This window comes from Coregonus lavaretus (genome assembly GCF_964263955.1).
Source record: "Coregonus lavaretus genome assembly, chromosome: 11".
Classification (NCBI taxonomy): domain Eukaryota; kingdom Metazoa; phylum Chordata; class Actinopteri; order Salmoniformes; family Salmonidae; genus Coregonus; species Coregonus lavaretus.
Genome location: NC_139998.1, coordinates 36863124 through 36885356, shown reverse-complemented (window position 1 = coordinate 36885356; position 22233 = coordinate 36863124). Strand labels below are relative to the sequence as shown.

The window sequence follows — 22233 nt, the reverse complement described above, 5'->3', positions numbered from 1 at the left end:
ATAGCTTTTGGGCCCTGTGGTTACCTTGATGAGGGAAAGCATGCCCTCGTTGTTGTCGGGGTTGGTTTGGATCTCGAAGCTCTGGGTGGGGTCACCGTTGATGATGGAATAGATTGCTCGCCACGCCCCCGTCGCAGGGTCATCTCTGTCGTCCACAGTCAGGTTGACCACCACCCCAGTGGAGCCCTCGTCCACATTGGCCTGGAACTGGAGGGACAGACAGAGACAGAGGGACAAGACTGGTCAACTGGCATATAGACAGCTGGTTTCTATTCAGTGGTCTGGAACTGGAGGGACAGACAGAAACAGAGGGACAAGACTGGTCAACTGGCATATAGACAGCTGGTTTCTATTTAGTGGTCTGGAACTCGAGGGACAGAGGGACACTACTGGTCACCACATACAAGGACATCTGGCTTCCTTAGAGCTATGCAATTTTCTGTTTAAAATAAAGTTTTTGCCATCATCATCATCACCACAGTGGACCTGGCGCTGACAAGTGAGGGATAGTGTATGTTGTTTTGTTCAAGGTAGATTACCCTGTCTGAATCACGCTCCACTTGAAGTGACTTACATTTAGAAGCTATTAAAAGCATCATGTTCTCTCCCTCGCATCATTCACATCTCTCGAATGCTATTGAGTTGAACATGAACCTATTGTCAAACTCCTCTCTCTGTCCTTCATTCCCAACACTCTCCATCCCATCGCTCACACACACACACACACACACACACACACACACACACACACACACACACACACACACACACACACACACACAAACGCATGCACACGCACCACACACTTACTCAAGCCCAAACACATGCACGCAAGTATGCGCACGGCTGCAAGACAATGTCTGTTTTGACAGTATTACTCAATAATTGTGCTTCTCATGTGGGTTGTGCAGGATTAAAAAGTAAGGGGAGGGAGATCCTTTTGTTTCAGCTTAATCTACACCGTCCTCAATTAAAAGAATGCTGGAACAATTTAACTCAGACTTTGATTTGAAGTACAACCCAAACTGCTCTCTCTAACACCTCACACTCTTTTTCGCTAACTTGAGAGATTGTTTCTCATACCCTCCCTGCTCTCTGTCACATTCACTCACTCTATTCATTCTATCTCTGACTTTCTCTTCACTCTGTCTCTCTGACTCTCTCTCTCTCTCGGATTCTCTCTCTGACTCTCTCTCTGACAGAGCTGTTCTCTGTCCCCTAGTTCCAGAGATTGTCTCCTTTCAAAGACTTCATCCAGGCCAATCTCCCAGGCTAGTTGGTGTGGATGGAGTGTTTAGTTTAGGCCTGACCAGGCCCATCTGACCAGACCCTGCTATCATCCCTGTTCAACACAGTGTGAAGGCTGTCCTCATTCAGCCCCAAGGGGATGGGGTGGGGGGTAGTGATGTTCACCTTTCTTGGGAATGATCTGACTCAGAGAGAACATGTGGCCAGGGGACACTAACACTGGCTGTCCCAAATGGCACCATATTCCCTTTATAGTGCACTACTTTTGACCAGGTCCATAGGCTGCATTTGGGACGCAGACTCTCTGTCTGTCTGTGACTGCCAGGTTAAGTAGTCTGAGGGCTGTACTGAGGCTGTCCGGGGTGAAGTAGCAGCACTAAAATATTTCATAGCGCACCTCACCTGAATTTAAAGTTAAGCCAGCAGGACTCAAGCAAACACACAAGTTTGTGTGGAAAGAAAGATATACAGACATATGCATGCAAGCACACACAAAGGAGTTCTATCCTATGACATTCCTTGTTGTTGTAGCAGCCCTTAATCAGATTCATATCAGGAATGTATTCTACTTGGCAGACACTGTTGCAGAGTGCATTGTGAAGCGGAATACTCTAGGAGCATTACTGCATCCAGCTAACAGAAATTCCCTCTCTCTCTGTCAGGACCATTATTGTATCACAACTTACAGTGTAATATTTCAGACACAGAACGCTCTGTTAAAGGAAAGTGTTGTATCCCAGATCACAGTGTATTCTGTCAGGATGGTATTATGTCATAGATTACCACTCGCTACAGGACAATAGGCAAGCAGCTTGATGAGAAGGCAACAACTGAGTTCGAACAGGTGCATTTAATACAGGTAATGAGTGGAGAACAGGAGGGCTTCTTAAAGAAAAACTAACAGGTCTGTGAGAGCCGGAATTCTTACTGGTTGGTAGGTGATCAAATACTTATGTCATGCAATAAAATGCAAATTAATAACTTAAAAATCATACAATGTGATTTTCTGGATTTTTGTTTTAGATTCCGTCTCTCACAGTTGAAGTGTACCTATGATAAAAATTACAGACCTCTACATGCTTCGTAAGTAGGAAAACCTGCAAAATCGGCAGTGTATCAAATACTTGTTCTCCCCACTGTATATATATATATACAGTGAGGGGAAAAAGTATTTGATCCCCTGCTGATTTTGTACATTTGCCCACTGACAAAGAAATGATCAGTCTATAATTTTAATGGTAGGTTTATTTGAACAGTTAGAGACAGAATAACAACAAAAAAATCCAGAAAAACGCATGTCAAAAATGTTATAAATTGATTTGCATTTTTATGAGGGAAATAAGTATTTGACCCCCTCTCAATCAGAAAGATTTCTGGCTCCCAGGTGTCTTTTATACAGGTAACGAGCTGAGATTAGGAGCACACTCTTAAAGGGAGTGCTCCTAATCTCAGTTTGTTACCTGTATAAAATACACCTGTCCACAGAAGCAATCAATCAATCAGATTCCAAACTCTCCACCATGGCCAAGACCAAAGAGCTCTCCAAGGATGTCAGGGACAAGATTGTAGACCTACACAAGGCTGGAATGGGCTACAAGACCATCGCCAAGCAGCATGGTGAGAAGGTGACAACAGTTGGTGCGATTATTCGCTAATGGAAGAATCTCCCTCGGCCTGGGGCTCCATGCAAGATCTCACCTCGTGGAGTTGTAATGACCATGAGAACGGTGAGGAATCAGCCCAGAAGTACACGGGAGGATCTTGTCAATGATCTCAAGGCAGCTGGGACCATAGTCACCATGAAAACAATGGGTAACACACTACGCCGTGAAGGACTGAAATCCTGCAGCGCCCGCAAGATCCTCCTGCTCAAGAATGCACATATACAGGGCCGTCTGAAGTTTGGCAATGAACTTCTGAATGATTCAGAGGAGAACTGGGTGAAGGTGTTGTGGTCAGATGAGACCAAAATCGAGCTCTTTGGCATCAACTCAACTCGTTGTGTTTGGAGGAGGAGGAATGCTGCCTATGACCCCAAGAACACCATCCCCACCGTCAAACATGGAGGTGGAAACATTATGCATTGGGGGTGTTTTTCTGCTAAGGGGACAGGACAACTTCACCGCATCAAAGGAACGATGGACGGGGCCATGTACCGTCAAATCTTGGGTGAGAACCTCCTTCCCTCAGCCAGGGCACTGAAAATGGGTCGTGGATGGGTATTCCAGCATGACAATGACCCAAAACACACGGCCAAGGCAACAAAGGAGTGGCTCAAGAAGAAGCACATTAAGGTCCTGGAGTGGCCTAGCCAGTCTCATAGAACCTCCCATAGAAAATCTGTGGAGGGAGCTGAAGGTTCGAGTTGCCAAACGTCAGCCTCGAAACCTTAATGACTTGGAGAAGATCTGCAAAGAGGAGTGGAACAAAATCCCTCCTGAGATGTGTGCAAACCTGGTGGCCAACTACAAGAAACGTCTGACCTCTGATTGCCAACAAGGGTTTTGCCACCAAGTACTAAGTCATGTTTTGCAGAGGGGTCAAATACTTATTTCCCTAATTAAAATGCAAAATCAATTTATAACATTTTTGACATGCGTTTTTCTGGATTTTTTTGTTGTTATTCTGTCTCTCACTGTTCAAATAAACCTACCATTAAAATTATAGACTGATCATGTCTTTGTCAGTGGGCAAACTTACAAAATCAGCAGGGGATCAAATACTTTTTTCCCTCACTGTATAGAGAGAGAAAGAGAGCGAGAGAGAGAGACACACACAGACAGACAGAGAGTATTCTTCAACTCAGATCAGAGGCTGAGATCATTCAGTCTCCTGGGGTAATATATCCAGGCTCTGTCGCAGCCGGCCGCGACCGGGAGACTCATGGGCAGCGCATAATTGGCCTAGCGTTGTCCAGGGTAGGGGAGGGAATGGCCGGCAGGGATGTAGCTCAGTTGATAGAGCATGGCGTTTGCAACGCCAGGGTTGTGGGTTCGATTCCCACGGGGGACCAGTATGAAAAAAAATATATATATATATATTCACTAACTGTAAGTCGCTCTGGATAAGAGCGTCTGCTAAATGACTAAAATGTAAATGTAAAATGTAATACAGCTACTCTACAAACCTAACCCTGTTCTGATGTTAAACCTCAAACGGGATCCTCAATGGAAGAGAACTTGGTCTGTTGCTGAGCACCATATGACATCCTGTTCTATGGCTGCTCTCCCCCTGTGATTACCGCAGTTACACACTACTTACACTACACACTGATTAGCAGGCTGCTATAGCGGCAGACCAGACCTCAGCCTCCCATTTCAGCCATGTGGTCAGATGAATGTATTCAATCTCTGGGCTGTTGCTACTGAGCACTTCCCTGCTACTGATAAGACCCCAATACCACTGAGTGTACAAACTAACCAGCGGTGTGAGAGAATGGGGAAATAACCACCAACTCAGGCTCTCCTGGGTATCTACATGTGTGATTTTACTATGTGTGTGTGTGTGCATGAGAGTCTGTATGTGTGTGTATTAAAGAAAACAGACAAACAGAAGAGGCAGCCATAGAGCCAATTATAAAGCAAGGGAGCTCTGCAAACACACAGTGAAGGGATGACCAGGTAAGTACAGACTGGACCAGGGCAGTTCAGTGCAGGCCAAAGGAGAAACACACTTTAACTCAGTTACCTCCCTGGGGACATACTCTCACCAGCTTTCAGACTGGGACTGTTTCTGGTGACTGAATGATCCCATTGAGTTGACCTGCTGATAACAGTTGGACAACACTTTGAAGTGGTGAACTGTAGGCTGCCCATCTGATATCATGGATGCATTCACCATAACAATATCCATTCCTGTAGCCTGATACAACTGTAGTTCCACAGACCATGAACAATTGAAGAGGGGAGGAACCAGAGATTGTCTGAAGGGCCATCATCAACGCATACTGCTTGTTTACTGTAAAAATGGGCTGTCATATCGCTCCGTGCACTCACCACTTGTTGCTGACAATGCATGCATATTGATCTAATCTGGCTGTATAATTGGAGCAGGGGGTGAATATCAAACCTCATTAACACCATTTCAGGCACTATGAGGCTGTTGAAAGGCAGCAACCCTGGCTTTATTTCAGTGTTGAGATGTCCTCTCTATGTGCTGTCAATAAGTGGTGTCTACACTGCCTGTCTGTCCCTGGCCTTCCTCTCAATATGAGAATAGGTTAGGGTGATTGGCTGCTCAGCCTGCACTAATGTTAAGTGGAGTGAAGAGGAGAAAGAACATCTCTCTCTCTCGCCACTCACAGTGATAAAAACTGTCCCATCACACATCCATCATACACATCTTTTTACACCTCAACCCATCCTTCTCGGTGGCAGCCCCCCCCCCCCAATCCTCTGACAGACCAAAGAGAAGAGAGATAAACGTGCAGAGAGCCCCGACCGTCAGACATAATGGCTTATGAATATAAATGTGGTTTGATTTGGTTGGTCTGACAGAGATACAGCTACGCAGGGAGAGAATACAGAATACAGCAGAGCAACTGTTCATCCTAATGGAAAGTGCTTTGTGCCACGTTTCTGTGGCCCCGTAGATTGAGCTGACAACAAACACACAGTGGCATGTCACTTTAGTCCCTGGGGAGACAACACTATTCCCCTAAGGAGCCTTGAAATCACAGCCAAGATGCTAACTCTCAAAGGTACAGTATGTATTTCTACAGAGAGTGCTGTTCTCTCTCCCATTCTGCCTGCTGGCATCATCTGACCTGACTTCACAAAAACAACTGAAAAGCCCACAAAGAAAAATCCTATGCTGCAACTTCTCTCATTATTATCCCACTTAGGTGTAAGGGTTGGAGTGAGGTGTGACCCAGGTGCGGTGCAGAATAGACAGTCGGCTGTAGGCAGAGATGGTGAAACAAGGATCTTTACTGGTGGTCCCAAAACCAGGATACAAAATAACGGACTTGTCACAAAAAAATTAAGGAGGAGCAAATTAGTCTCCAAAAACAGGCTGACAGCAAACACACGAAATACTAACTATGACTGAAAACAACAATGAAACAGGGAGAACTCTTCTCAAGTACCTGTACATACGTCTCGCGATCAGACACTGATTAGTACTGTTTGGCATCGAGAACTAGCAGACAAAACAGAGCAAGGGAACACAGGGAAGTGAGGGTGAACAGGTAGACACAGGTGACACCAATAAGATAATGATTAGTCCAGACTGTGAGTGAGGAGGTGCCTAAGGTTGTCGGAGGATGACACCTAGTGGGTCGCTCTAACCAGAATAGAAAGAGGAGTGGGAGGCCCCGGTGCACAACTGAGCAAGAGGACAAATACATTAGAGTGTCTAGTTTGAGAAACAGGCGCCTCACAGGTCCTCAACTGGCAACTTCATTAAATAGTACCCGCAAAACACCAGTCTCAATGTCAACAGTGAAGAGGCGAAAAAAAAAGCCATATCTCAGACTGCCCATCTTAATCTTTTCTTTTTATTGGCCAGTCTGAGATATGGCTTTTTCTTTGCAACTATTTAATGAAGCTGCCAGTTGAGGACCTGTGAGGCGTCTGTTTCTCAAACTAGACACTCTAATGTATTTGTCCTCTTGCTCAGTTGGGCACCGGGGCCTCCCACTCCTCTTTCTATTCTGGTTAGAGCCAGTTTGCGCTGTTCTGTGAAGGGAGTAGTACAAAGCGTTGTACGAGATCTTCAGTTTCTTAACAATTTCTCACATGGAATAGCCTTCATTTCCCAGAACAAGAATAGGCTGACGAGTTTCAGAAGAAAGTTATTTGTTTCTGGCCATTTTGAGCCTGTAATCGAACCCACAATTGCTGATGCTCCAGATACTCAACTAGTCTCAAGAAGGCCAGATATATTGCTTCTTTAATCAGCACAACAGTTTTCAGCTGTGCTAACATAATTGCAAAAGGGTTTTCTAATGATCAATTAGCCTTTTAAAATGATAAACTTGGATTAGCAAACACATCGTGCCATTGGAACACAGGACTGATGGTTGCTGATAATGGGCCTCTGAACACCTATGTAGATATTCCATTAAAAATCAGCCGTTTCCAGCTACAATAGCCATTTACAACATTAACAATGTCTACACTGTATTTCTGATCAATTTGATGTTATTTTAATGGACAAAAAAATTGCTTTTCTTTCGAAAACAAGGAAACTTCTAAGTGACCCCAAACTCTTGAACGGTAGTGTAGGTTTGATACTTTTGAAAGGTTGATTTATTTGAACTGTGCATGCTTCTTATTCATATGTGGGTAATTAGCATGCTAGCTGTATTTTGAGAAAATATTCTGCTACTTGCTTAAAGATATTCCCTGGAGTGAAATACACATCTTACAAATCTTTCAGCGGTCGTCTCTTTTACCCCATCAGCTCACTTATAAAAGCTGCTTATCTGATCTGATTGATGTGCCTCCTTTAGACAGAATGAAGATGAAAATAGTGCACACACTCACTCACACACACACACACACACACACACTCACACACACCACATCTCTCTCTCTCACACACAACACATCTCTCTCACACACACACACACACACACACACACACTCACTCACATACACACACACCACATCTCGCCCACACACACACTCACTCACACACACACACACCACATCTCTCTCTCTCTCACACACACACACACACACACACACACACACACACACACACACACACACACACACACACACACACACATACACATACATACTGTAATGACCCGGTATTGTGTTCTGTGTTCGTTGGTGTGTTATTGTTCTCATGGGTGCTAGCAGGGGTTAAATATGCCAGGACAGACAGAAAGGTTGGGGGGGGTATGATGGGTAATCCCGCAGGGTTTTGAAATGCATAAATAGGGGTTACTGTCTCATCTCTCTCTCTTTCTATTCGGGATCCTGATCTGTTCCTATGAGTCTGCCACTTAACTTGACATTGTGTATTTGTGTACGTTCGGAATTTAGCGGCGTGGGCTGTGGCCTGAACAATAGCCCAGTTTAGAAATAAACCTGTGTTCTGCCCTGCACACCTGGTGTCCGTCTCTTTTTCCTTTATGACCCAGCCCGGATCATTACAATACATACACTCATTCTCTCTCTCTCCCTCCCTCCTACATCCTACATTCATGGGCCAAGGAAGTTCATGAGCTTACCTGTACCATTATTAAATTTGAAGAGATCCAGCTCAAGCTGTTCCCATAGATACACTTCAGCTGAACATGTGGCACAGAAAACCAGCTCTGCCTTTATAAGTTGATTTAACTGTAACAGTAAAATGGGCTCTAGTCATTGCATATATCTAGAGAGTGAAATAACATCAATACTTCTCAACCACACTTGAACATAACAACCTGGCTGACAGCTATAACAGACTTGTGTTGCTATGCAGGTTGCTTTGCACATATACAATGAAGGCAATGTAAATAGCTTTGTTGGCACCTTGAACCCACAGAGAAAATGATGTACAAACTACTGCCAACTCTTTTTTTAACTTCATGGGAAAAGACGGGCACACATAAAATAAGTTCTACATCACAGTCAATTATAACCTTACAACCTATTAAGTCCTGTAGTGACAACAGCTGTTAGATATATATTTTATAAAACATCTAAAGGCACTCTAAAAAGGTCAGTTTGTCTCCAACTACAGTTTGCCACAATGTATAGTAAAAGTGCTCAGTGGGAGTGCTCAATGGGAGCTTCACTTCAGAGTGATGCCATTATGGAAGGGACAACAACCTTACATTTTTTAAAATATATATACAGTTTCAGTGAAAGATTCCACCTAAACACCTTCTAGGCACACATTATGTAAAGTGGGTTTGAAAAAAGTTCAAAAGTTCAAAAAGGTTGTAGTGATTTGACTATTCCACTTACAGAGAAACGGTTATATTTTGAATTTCAGATAGAAAGGATCAGCTAGGGTTCAAGGCATGCAATAACAACAACTACTACATAAACTGAACACAAAGCTAACTGAGCTTGCACCACCTGACCCAATGCTTGAGATGACAAAAGGCTACAGTTGTCGTATAATATACTGTATATTCTAATATATTGGCACCCTTGCACTTTACAATGGAGTGCAATGGAGCAGAATGTTCTGTTTTCTCTTTTGAAACTGATTAAATGGCTTATTAATTTTTTACCCAGTATGCACCAGCCACTTACCACAGGTCAGGTGAGATAAATTACACTTAAACGAGAATCACTTGCCTTAAAACAAATTATTTGGAATAATTTAGTCCAAGCCATTTCTTTAAATTTCTAAGGAAAAATCTAAATTTCAGTTTAGATATTTTTTCCTCTTGGTCCTGTGCACACACATGTGAACAACAAAAGTTTTTTCAATTTCAACTTATTTTACAAGAAATAGTGAATTGTGCAAGGGTACCAATATATTTGACCACAACTGTGTAACACACAGAAATGGCCCTCAATGTTACATGCTTTGTGACAAAGTGAAAAGGCCTAGGCTGACAGCAAATGTATGTCATTAACTGGATAATGCAAGGTTATGGCAGCCCAACAATGCATCTGGCTGAGGATTGGGTTATTGCAGAAACACTATTCATTTTACCAACACTTGCATTTGTAAGCAGACTTACTATGCCTGCGATATGTGGTTGTCCAACCCAGCTATCTTAAGATGAATGCACTAACTGTAAGTTGCTCTGGATAAGAGCATCTGCTAAATGACTAAATTGTAAATGTAAACAAATATCAAGTTATACAGTGAGGGAAAAAAGTATTTGATCCCCTGCTGATTTTGTACGTTTGCCTACTGACAAAGAAATTATCAGTCTATGCATTTTAATGAGGGAAATAAGTATTTGACCCCTCTGCAAAACATGATTTAGTACTTGGTGGCAAAACCCTTGTTGGCAATCACAGAGGTCAGACGTTTCTTGTAGTTGGCCACCAGGTTTGCACACATCTCAGGAGGGATTTTGTCCCACTCCTCTTTGCAGATCTTTTCCAAGTCATTAAGGTTTCGAGGCTGACATTTGGCAACTCGAACCATCAGCTCCCTCCACAGATTTCTATGGGATTAAGGTCTGGAGACTGGCTAGGCCACTCCAGGACCTTAATGTGCTACTTCTTGAGCCACTCCTTTGTTGCCTTGGCCGTGTGTTTTGGGTCATTGTCATGCTGGAATACTCATCCACGACCCATTTTCAATGCCCTGGCTGAGGGAAGGAGGTTCTCACCCAAGATTTGATGGTACATGGCCCCGTCCATCGTCCCTTTGATGCAGTGAAGTTGTCCTGTCCCCTTAGCAGAAAAACACCCCCAAAGCATAATGTTTCCACCTCCATGTTTGACGGTGGGGATGGTGTTCTTGGGGTCATAGGCAGCATTCCTCCTCAACACGGCGAGTTGAGTTGATGCCAAAGAGCTCGATTTAGGTCTCATCTGACCACAACACTTTCACCCAGTTCTCCTCTGAATCATTCAGATGTTCATTGGCAAACTTCAGACGGGCATGTATATGTGCTTTCTTGAGCAGGGGGACCTTGCGGGCGCTGCAGGATTTCAGTCCTTCACGGCGTAGTGTGTTACCAATTGTTTTCTTGGTGACTATGGTTCCAGCTGCCTTGAGATCATTGACAAGATCTTCCCGTGTAGTTCTGGGCTGATTCCTCACCGTTCTCATGATCATTGCATCTCCACGAGGTGAGATCTTGCATGGAGCCCCAGGCCGAGGGAGATTGACAGTTATTTTGTGTTTCTTCCATTTGCGAATAATCGCACCAACTGTTGTCACCTTCTCACCAAGCTGCTTGGCGATGGTCTTGTAGCCCATTCCAGCCTTGTGTAGGTCTACAATCTTGTCCCTGACATCCTTGGAGAGCTCTTTGGTCTTGGCCATGGTGGAGAGTTTGGAATCTGATTGATTGATTGCTTCTGTGGACAGGTGTCTTTTATACAGGTAACAAGCTGAGATTAGGAGCACTCCCTTTAAGAGTGTGCTCCTAATCTCAGCTCATTACCTGTATAAAAGACACCTGGGAGCCAGAAATCTTTCTGATTGAGAGGGGGTCAAATAATTATTTCCCTCATTAAAATGCAAATCAATTTATAACATTTTTGACATGCATTTTTCTGGATTTTTTTGTTGTTATTCTGTCTCTCACTGTTCAAATAAACCTACCATTAAAATTATAGACTGATCATTTCTTTGTCAGTGGGCAAACGTACAAAATCAGCAGGGGATCAAATACTTTTTTCCCTCACTGTACTTGGTGAAATGACTCCATTACCTTTCTAAGTCCTTAATCACTTACATTAATTAACGGTAACTTGAAGCTTGTGAGGCCATGTGAGGAAGACAATGGACAGAAATGTTATAAATTAAATGAAAAGTAGATATAATAATAACTTCATACAACAAAGCATTGTTGGTGGTAGGATGGTATTTTAACAAGAAAGAACAGAAAGGCTTTCAAACTATTTGAATGGGGACCCTTCAGTGCTCCCTGAAGAGACGTCTTGTGTTTTCCAGACCTGAAGGACGGCAATATTCTGAACAATCCACTCAAGTGTTCATACACTCTACACAGACCCTCTCTGGACCCCTTTATGTCTGTCTGAGTGTCTGGCGAACATGAGAGGTTGCCTATTCATCTCAACATCTAAATGACATGAGGAGAGCTATGGATTGCAATTGGCCCTCTTCAGACACTGTAGGTTTAAAATCATGTTTTACACCACATGGTCTCTCATACCAAATGGCTTCTTCTATCTGAATATGATAGAGAAAGGACAGGCTAAGCTAAACTACTGCCACTTTGATATACAGTACCTTCATAGGTTACAATATCCAAGGAAAACAAAAAATACTATCTATTTGGATATCTTTTGACAGCACAAAGCATTCAAGCAGAAATAAAGACGGTCCTAACCCCAGGTCCCTTCCTGCCTCCTCCCCATCATTATCCTCCCACACGGATACAGCCCCTTTCATCCCAGCAACAGATGGGTAATCCCTGACACGCATATGGCAGCCTTCACTGAGACACCCAGCCCAGCCCAGCCCTGACAGATAGCCCAGCCTAGCCCAGCCTGGTCCCGGGTAGGACAGACCTCAGTGTCTCAGTCATCACTGTTAAAGGGGCAGTGCAGTCAAAAACTCAATTTTCCTGTAAATGTTTTAAAATATATATTTCCACACTATGAGGTCAAAATAACATGATGATAATGCTCTTTTAGTGTAAGAATTGTATTTACTTTTTGCCTGAAATGTCTGTCTTTTCAGGTGGGATGGAGTTTTTGGCCCAGAGCATGACATCAAAATCTGATCTGATTATTCTGACCAATGACCAGACATCCTTTTTTGCATATGTATCCTCCTACTTTGAATGGGTAAGCGGGGTAGGCTCTAGAGTCTAGACCACAGGTGTCAAACTCATTCCACGGAGGGCCGAGTGGCTGTGGGTTTTTGCTCATCCCTTGTACTTGATTGATGAATTAAGGTCACTAATTAGTAAGGAACTCCTCACACCTGGTTGTCTAGGGCTTAATTGAAAGGAAAAAACAAAAACCTTCAGACACTAGGCCCTCCATGAAATGAGTTTGACGCCCCTGGTCTAGACGATCCTATCCGCCAATCAGGGCTGTGTATGCAAATATATTTACATTTGTATCAACAAGCCCACATGAACAGACTGAACATTTCAATTGCAAAAGGAGGTGATTTATTAGATTATAAAAAACATCAAAATCAAAAGACTGCATGGGGGCTTTAATATCATTATCATTTGGAGGTCAGGCATATTCTCCCGTCACCACAGGGGAGCAAGGGCATGGCTTAGCTGTCAGTCTCCCTGAGTGATAAGCCAGATCAGTGGCTGCTAAGAAACTATGGAACGGGCTAGTCAGAAATGAGATGCCAGTTATCACCCAGGGCCAGACGGGGGTGGGGTTGCTGGTGAGGGGGTGGCAGGGGTACACTGTCCACTTGAACCAGAAAGTAGTATCACCAGCCTATCCTCTCTGTGTCACCACAGGCTTTAATTAGGGAGACTTCAGGACAAGCATAAATTATGTAATAGGGGCTGTTACTGTCCTCTGTCCTACTTTGAAATGTTTGCTAATGTGTGTTTTAGTGGTGTGGATCAGTGGTCAGAGCTGTGCTGGAACAGCAGTTAGACTACAGGTCAAACCATGGTAAAGGCAGACATGTAGACTGACAGGAAGAGTCAGAGTCCACTGGTCAGTTAACAGCAGTGGTCTATAAACACATTTCAAAGACAGACAATACACAGTAACATACACTGTGTGGAGTAGTTAGTAGTCAATGCACAAAGTGGTATTGGTTGGTGCTCTATCTTTATTTTGAACCCCAAATAGGAACAAGGTCCAACAGAAGTATCTATCAAGCATTATGCTAAGATATTAGCATAGTATAACCTTCCAGAATAAATAAATAATATAAGAATATAAGTCAGTGGTGTATTGCTGTTGGTTTTCATCAGGAGTGGCATTAATCTCCTACTATACATATTCAGTCTTTAAATTATTCTTATACCAGGGGATTCCCAATCATCTTTTGTTGTTTCCACTCTCATAAAAATGGGATTAGAACTTGATCAGAAAAATTGAATCATTGTGGAACCCAATCCCCTAAAGAAGCTTCACAGAATGTAATACATTCATAAGTATAAAATAGCAACTTAGCCTTAGATTAAAAAAGTTGAGCGGATAGATTACACAGGGCCCTCAGAGAAACTTGCTAAGGAGAACAACAGTGCAGCTCGACAGACTCATGAGTGTGTATAATATCTGTAGGCCTATGCACCAACCAATGGCCATTATATGGTCTAAAAACCAAGAAGACTATGATAGGTTTACTACTGACTCACTGTAACATACTGTAGTCTGTCCATCTTTACCAGACATGAAACAACAGTGTGTTCTATGATGACCCCACACTGCCCTCCAGCTCCAGGAGACTGCATGGTGACCTGTGTGAGTCCATTTCACTCAGAATCTTTGATGAGTTAAAGTCAACCTGAACTTGGTAACTACATTTCAGAGTAGTTTCACACTGTGTAAGAGAGAAAATGGGAAAAGATATGGAATACAAATCCAACAGAATTCCCTCTGAGTGGTGTTTAGATAGCACTAAAGAATATGTAATACCTTACAAACCATGTTTGTCTTTGTGGAGCTTTATTATATCTCACTACTCTGTATGGGAATCATAGGCTCTAAAGTCTATTTCAAGAGCGCGGGGGGTAGACATGGTACATTGTGAATCCCCCACTGGTTGACTTAAGCACATCTTCAAGTAGACTAGTGTTATGTGGAGTCATGCCAACACTATCAGCACCTGTGTGTATCAGCACCTGTGTGTAATGCAGGGTAGGAAGCCTAGGTCTTCTCCGCTTGATGAATAATAAAAGGTAAACCAGAACACGTCTTTCTCTCCGCTTGAATGCAGCACATACAGTGGGGAAAAAAAGTATTTAGTCAGCCACCAAATGTGCAAGTTCTCCCACTTAAAAAGATGAGAGAGGCCTGTAATTTTCATCATAGGTACACGTCAACTATGACAGACAAATTGAGAAAAAAAAATCCAGAAAATCACATTGTAGGATTTATAATGAATTTATTTGCAAATGATGGTGGAAAATAAGTATTTGGTCACCTACAAACAAGCAAGATTTCTGGCTCTCACAGACCTGTAACTTCTTCTTTAAGAGGCTCCTCTGTCCTCCACTCGTTACCTGTATTAATGGCACCTGTTTGAACTTGTTATCAGTATAAAAGACACCTGTCCACAACCTCAAACAGTCACACTCCAAACTCCACTATGGCCAAGACCAAAGAGCTGTCAAAGGACACCAGAAACAAAATTGTAGACCTGCACCATGCTGGGAAGACTGAATCTGCAATAGGTAAGCAGCTTGGTTTGAAGAAATCAACTGTGGGAGCAATTATTAGGAAATGGAAGACATACAAGACCACTGATAATCTCCCTCGATCTGGGGCTCCACGCAAGATCTCAACCCGTGGGGTCAAAATGATCACAAGAACGGTGAGCAAAAATCCCAGAACCACACGGGGGGATCTAGTGAATGACCTGCAGAGAGCTGGGACCAAAGTAACAAAGCCTACCATCAGTAACACACTACGCCGCCAGGGACTCAAATCCTGCAGTGCCAGACGTGTCCCCCTGCTTAAGCCAGTACATGTCCAGGCCCGTCTGATGTTTGCTAGAGTGCATTTGGATGATCCAGAAGAGGATTGGGAGAATGTCATATGGTCAGATGAAACCAAAATAGAACTTTTTGGTAAAAACTCAACTTGTCGTGTTTGGAGGACAAGGAATGCTCAGTTGCATCCAAAGAACACCATACCTACTGTGAAGCATGGGGGTGGAAACATCATGCTTTGGGGCTGTTTTTCTGCAAAGGGACCAGGACGACTGATCCGTGTAAAGGAAAGAATGAATGGGGCCATGTATCGTGAGATTTTGAGTGAAAACCTCCTTCCATCAGCAAGGGCATTGAAGATGAAACGTGGCTGGGTCTTTCAGCATGTCAATGATCCCAAACACACCGCCCGGGCAACATAGGAGTGGCTTCGTAAGAATCATTTCAAGGTCCTGGAGTGGCCTAGCCAGTCTCCAGATCTCAATCCCATAGAAAATCTTTGGAGGGAGTTGAAAGTCCGTGTTGCCCAGCGACAGCCCCAAAACATCACTGCTCTAGAGGAGATCTGCATGGAGGAATGGGCAAATATACCAGCAACAGTGTGTGAAAACCTTGTGAAGACTTACAGAAAACGTTTGACCTGTGTCATTGCCAACAAAGGCTATATAACAAAGTATTGAGAAACTTTTGTCATTGACCAAATACTTATTTTCCACCATAATTTGCAAATAAATTCATTAAAAATCCTACAATGTGATTTTCTGGATTTTTTTTTCTCATTTTGTCTGTCATAGTTGACGTGTACCTATGATGAAAATTACAGGCCTCTCTCATCTATTTAAGTGGGAGAACTTGCACAATTGGTTGCTGACTAAATACTTTTTTTCCCCACTGTACACGCTGCAAGAGATGCACATCTATGTTTGTCGACAGAGTTTTCAGTTGGAAAACCTTCAACATCCAGAAGGATATGTTATTTTAAAATATTTTTTAAGAGTGCAGAATATCTTCACACAAATGGAATTCAATATCTATGAATGTGCCCACATTCACATAAACATGGGGACACCCACAATAGTTTGAAGTCATAAGAAATTATTCATGACTAGGTTAGAGGCTGCTGAGCGAGTGGAGGACTTACAGTGAGGGAAAAAAGTACTTGATCCCCTGCTGATTTTGTACGTTTGCCCACTGACAAAGAAATTATCAGTCTATAATTTTAATGGTAGGTTTATTTGAACAGTGAGAGACAGAATAACAACAAAAAAATCCAGAAAAATGCATGTCAAAAATGTTATAAATTGATTTGCATTTTAATGAGGGAAATAAGTATTTGACCCCTCTGCAAAACATGACTTAGTACTTGGTGGCAAAACCCTTGTTGGCAATCACAGAGGTCAGACGTTTCTTGTAGTTGGCCACCAGGTTTGCACACATCTCAGGAGGGATTTTGTCCCACTCCTCTTTGCAGATCTTCTCCAAGTCATTAAGGTTTTGAGGCTGACGTTTGGCAACTCGAACCTTCAGCTCCCTTCACAGATTTTCTACGGGATTAAGGTCTGGAGACTGGCTAGGCCACTCCAGGACCTTAATGTGCTTCTTCTTGAGCCACTCCTTTGTTGCCTTGGCTGTGTGTTTTGGGTCATTGTTATGCTGGAATACTCATCCACGACCCATTTTCAATGCCCTGGCTGAGGGAAGGAGGTTCTCACCCAAGATTTGACGGTACATGGCCCCGTCCATCGTCCCTTTGATGCAGTGAAGTTGTCCTGTCCCCTTAGCAGAAAAACACCCCCAAAGCATAATGTTTCCACCTCCATGTTTGACGGTGGGGATGGTGTTCTTGGGGTAATTGGCAGCATTCCTCCTCCTCCAAACACGGCGAGTTGAGTTGATGCCAAAGAGCTCAATTTTGGTCTCATCTGACCACAACACTTTCACCCAGTTCTCCTCTGAATCATTCAAATGATCGTTGGCAAACTTCAGACGGGCATGTATACAGTGGGGAGAACAAGTATTTGATACACTGCCGATTTTGCAGGTTTTCCTACTTACAAAGCATGTAGAGGTCTGTAATTTTTATCATAGGTACACTTCAACTGTGAGAGGCGGAATCTAAAACAAAAATCCAGAAAATCACATTGTATGATTTTAAGTAATTAATTTGCTTTTTATTGCATGACATAAGTATTTGATACATCAGAAAATCAGAACTTAATATTTGGTACAGAAACCTTTGTTTGCAATTACAGAGATCATACGTTTCCTGTAGGTCTTGGCCAGGTTTGCACACACTGCAGCAGGGATTTTGGCCCACTCCTCCATACAGACCTTCTCCAGATCCTTCAGGTTTCGGGGCTGTCGCTAGGCAATACGGACTTTCAGCTCCCTCCAAAGATTTTCTATTGGGTTCAGGTCTGGAGACTGGCTAGGCCACTCCAGGACCTTGAGATGCTTCTGACGTAGCCACTCCTTAGTTGCCCTGGCTGTGTGTTTCGGGTCGTTGTCATGCTGGAAGACCCAGCCACGACCCATCTTCAATGCTCTTACTGAGGGAAGGAGGTTGTTGGCCAAGATCTTGCGATACATGGCCCCTTCCATCCTCCCCTCAATACGGTGCAGTCGTCCTGTCCCCTTTGCAGAAAAGCATCCCCAAAGAATGATTTTTCCACCTCCATGCTTCACGGTTGGGATGGTGTTCTTGGGGTTGTACTCATCCTTCTTCTTCCTCCAAACACGGCGAGTGGAGTTTAGACCAAAAAGCTCTATTTTTGTCTCATCAGACCACATGACCTTCTCCCATTCCTCCTCTGGATAATCCAGATGGTCATTGGCAAACTTCAGACGGGCCTGGACATGCGCTGGCTTGAGCAGGGGGACCTTGCGTGCGCTGCAGGATTTTAATCCATGACGGCGTAGTGTGTTACTAATGGTTTTCTTTGAGACTGTGGTCCCAGCTCTCTTCAGGTCATTGACAAGGTCCTGCCGTGTAGTTCTGGGCTGATCCCTCACCTTCCTCATGATCATTGATGCCCCACGAGGTGAGATCTTGCATGGAGCCCCAGACCGAGGCTGATTGACCGTCATCTTGAACTTATTCCATTTTCTAATAATTGCGCCAACAGTTGTTGCCTTCTCACCAAGCTGCTTGCCTATTTTCCTGTAGCCCATCCCAGCCTTGTGCAGGTCTACAATTTTAACCCTGATGTCCTTACACAGCGCTCTGGTCTTGGCCATTGTGGAGAGGTTGGAGTCTGTTTGATTGAGTGTGTGGACAGGTGTCTTTTATACAGGTGACGAGTTCAAACAGGTGCAGTTAATCAGGTAATGAGTGGAGAACAGGAGGGCTTCTTAAAGAAAAACTAACAGGTCTGTGAGAGCCGGAATTCTTACTGGTTGGTAGGTGATCAAATACTTATGTCATGCAATAAAATGCAAATTAATTACTTAGAAATCATACAATGTGATTTTCTTGATTTTTGTTTTAGATTCCGTCTCTCACAGTTGAAGTGTACCTATGATAAAAAATTACAGACCTCTACATGCTTTGTAAGTAGGAAAACCTGCAAAATCGGCAGTGTATCAAATACTTGTTCTCCCCACTGTATGTGCTTTCTTGAGCAGGGGGACCTTGCGGGCGCTGCAGGATTTCAGTCCTTCACGGCATAGTGTGTTACCAATTGTTTTCTTGGTGACTATGGTCCCAGCTGCCTTGAGATCATTTACAAGATCCTCCCGTGTAGTTCTGGGCTGATTCCTCACCGTTCTCATGATCATTGCAACTTCAGGCGGTGAGATCTTGCATGGAGCCCCAGGCCGAGGGAGATTGACAATTATTTTGTGTTTCTTCCATTTGCGAAAAATCGCACCAACTGTTGTCACCTTCTCACCAAGCTGCTTGGCGATGGTCTTGTAGCCCATTCCAGCCTTGTGTAGGTCTACAATCTTGTCCCTGACATCCTTGGAGAGCTCTTTGGTCTTAGCCATGGTGGAGAGTTTGGAATCTGATTGATTGATTGCTTCTGTGGACAGGTGTCTTTTATACAGGTAACAAACTGAGATTAGGAGCACTCCCTTTAAGAGTGTGCTCCTAATCTCAGCTCGTTACCTGTATAAAAGACACCTGGGAGCCAGAAATCTTTCTGATTGAGAGGGGGTCAAATACTTATTTCCTTCATAAAAATGCAAATCAATTTATAACATTTTTGACATGCGTTTTTCTGGATTTTTTTGTTGTTATTCTGTCTCTCACTGTTCAAATAAACCTACCATTAAAATTATAGACTCATCATTTCTTTGTCAGTGGGCAAACGTACAAAATCAGCAGGGGATCAAATACTTTTTTCCCTCACTGTATATGAGGAGTTCAGAACCTTAAATGGCTGTGTTTTTAAAAGGAACATTTCTCCACGCTGTTAAATACATCCCCAGAAGAAAGATAGAGGCATTAAGTGAGGACACGGACAGAGTGCACTCAGCGCGGCCCCAGCATGCCTACTCAGCCAAACATTTCACTGTGAAGATCTCACAACGCTCTGACACGGCAATGCATTATGGGAGCCCGCCTGGCGGAGGTTGGGGTTGATGTGTCTCGAAGCCTGACAACAGCTCTGGGCATTTCCATTAAAAACCACACAACTCAACATTACGACCTCTCCTCCAAGGCCTGATGCTTTTTTCTTCACCTCAAGAATAAAATAAACAGCAACGGTTGCAGTTTTTTTTAAAGATTCCACATGAGTTTGCACAAACAGGCAAGTAGGTTAAGTTTGTTAAGTGCATTTTTTTCTGAATGACGTAGATAGTGTGGCTGCTGGGTATTGGGTTACGTGTGCCATACAGGGTTTCTACTAGAGCATTGAGGCTGTGCTGACAAAGGAAACCAACACCATGATCATAGCAGCACAACACATAAGCACACACACAAACATTCCCTTATCTCTCTTATGAGCCCCTACCACCTGACTACTGTGATGTGTTGTTTATTACATGTGGTCACACACACACACACACAGACACACACAGACACACACACACACACACACACACAGGACGACGACTGATGTGAGCTGAGCCTTTCCTAGGGCAGGCTCTAAGAATTATAACTTTCATTTTAAATTGGAAAGCAGAGGTCATGGAGGATAACTGTTTAAGTGAGTGAGTGTGTGTGTGTGTGTAACCCACTCCATCACCTGTACGTGAGTCATGCCCGTCACCAGCTGCATCTGCGAATAGGGACAGATGACAGAGTACAGGGGACAGAAAAGTGATAACAGGGACAGAAGATAGGGGACAGAGAACAGGGGATATGGCAGAAATGACAGACAGAGGACAGGGGACAAAAGACAGAGAGGACAGACAGAGGACAGGGGACAGACAGAGGACAGGGTACAGGGCAGAGAGGACAGACAGAGGACAAGGGTCAGGGGTCAGGGGAACAAGCAGGGGTGCATGTACTCACCAGTGAGTGGGTGAACTCTGGGGCGTGGTCGTTCTTGTCTGTGATGGTGATGGTTGCCGTGGATGTTCCTGTCAGTCCTACGTCTCTTCCCTTCATGTCCTGGGCTACGATCTCCAGCTCATACTGCGTGGTGGGGAGCGTCTGGAGGAACACACACACAGACACACACAGTGTCATAAAGTCTGTCATTATCACACATCCATTTCAGGGGTTACACACAACACAATCATCATTAGACACAGGATTTGCTGAGGGAGATCAAATTAATCCACTGAATACAAATGGTAACAAATTATTAACTGACTGACAAAAAGCAATTTAGACTGGATGATTGTTACGCCGGTGTGGATTCATTTCAGAGTAAACATATTATAATAAAAACACACCCCCTTGGCGTCTTATTATGTTGACACTTTGTACATTTCTATCGAGCCTCTTAGAAAGCTCAGCAACAAGGCCCCAGACTTCAACAGACCATTGGAGGCATAGAGCCAGACAGGTACTGGAGTGTAATGATCACATTGTCACAGAGCCCAAGTGACTCATACACACAAAACAAACAAAAGAGAGTTGCTATGGTATGGTCTCCTGTCTGGGGGTGGTAGAGCAGTACTCTGTAGTCTACTATATATGACAGCCATTCCCTGACATTTAAATAGAACTAAACAGATGTCAAGTGTCTGTTATAATCTAAGCTTATCGCAGTATAGAAACCAACAAACACCCACATCATCTATTGGCATCTATCAGGCATCCAGGTCTTGTGCAAACCAGATTAAAAAATCCCCAAACAAATGTATTTACAGTCTGTGTAGAACACCTCTCAGCACATATGATTATGAATAGATGTATGGAAGTACGACACACAGTATTTTATCTTCATCCATTTTTAAATACCTAGGGGGGGTGGGCCGTTTCAATGCTTCCCCTTCAATGCCTCAAAATACATAAGATCAAGGTTTGTATGCTTGGCAGACATGCAAGCGGCATTATTAACATTTTTCTCCCAGCTTTTATGATGTGCTACATTAAAAGAGAAAGGATCCTCTTTGGCGCTTGGCTCTCCCGGGTAATTCTAAGGCGAGGGAAGGCAGTGGGGAGGGACACTGGAGGACAGAAGCTGGCCAGGCATTAGAGTAAGTTGGAGAAGTGGAGTGTGATTGCAGTGCAGGTTAAATGCCAAGCTCAATTTGGAATATGCAGCTGTGCATACAGCATAGATTATTTTGTTGCTTTTAAAGCCATAGTTAATATTCACTTGCAGGCTAGAAAAAAGGGTTCCAAAAGGGTTCTTCAGCATAGGAGAACCCTTTTGGTTCCAGGTAAAACC

General features: G+C 43.5%; 1 protein-coding gene across 1 annotated transcript in view; it reads right to left on the bottom strand.

Moving 5' to 3' along the window:
• Window positions 1–22233, bottom strand: part of LOC311137532 (cadherin-13-like) — a gene marked incomplete at both ends in the record, with an annotated part of 523767 nt that overhangs the window by 73348 nt on the left and 428186 nt on the right. Inside the window, 2 exons of the mRNA XM_084172059.1 lie at window positions 25–207; window positions 20904–21044. Coding sequence (XP_084028185.1) covers window positions 25–207; window positions 20904–21044 — 324 coding nt within the window. The remainder of the gene's footprint in view (window positions 1–24; window positions 208–20903; window positions 21045–22233) is intronic.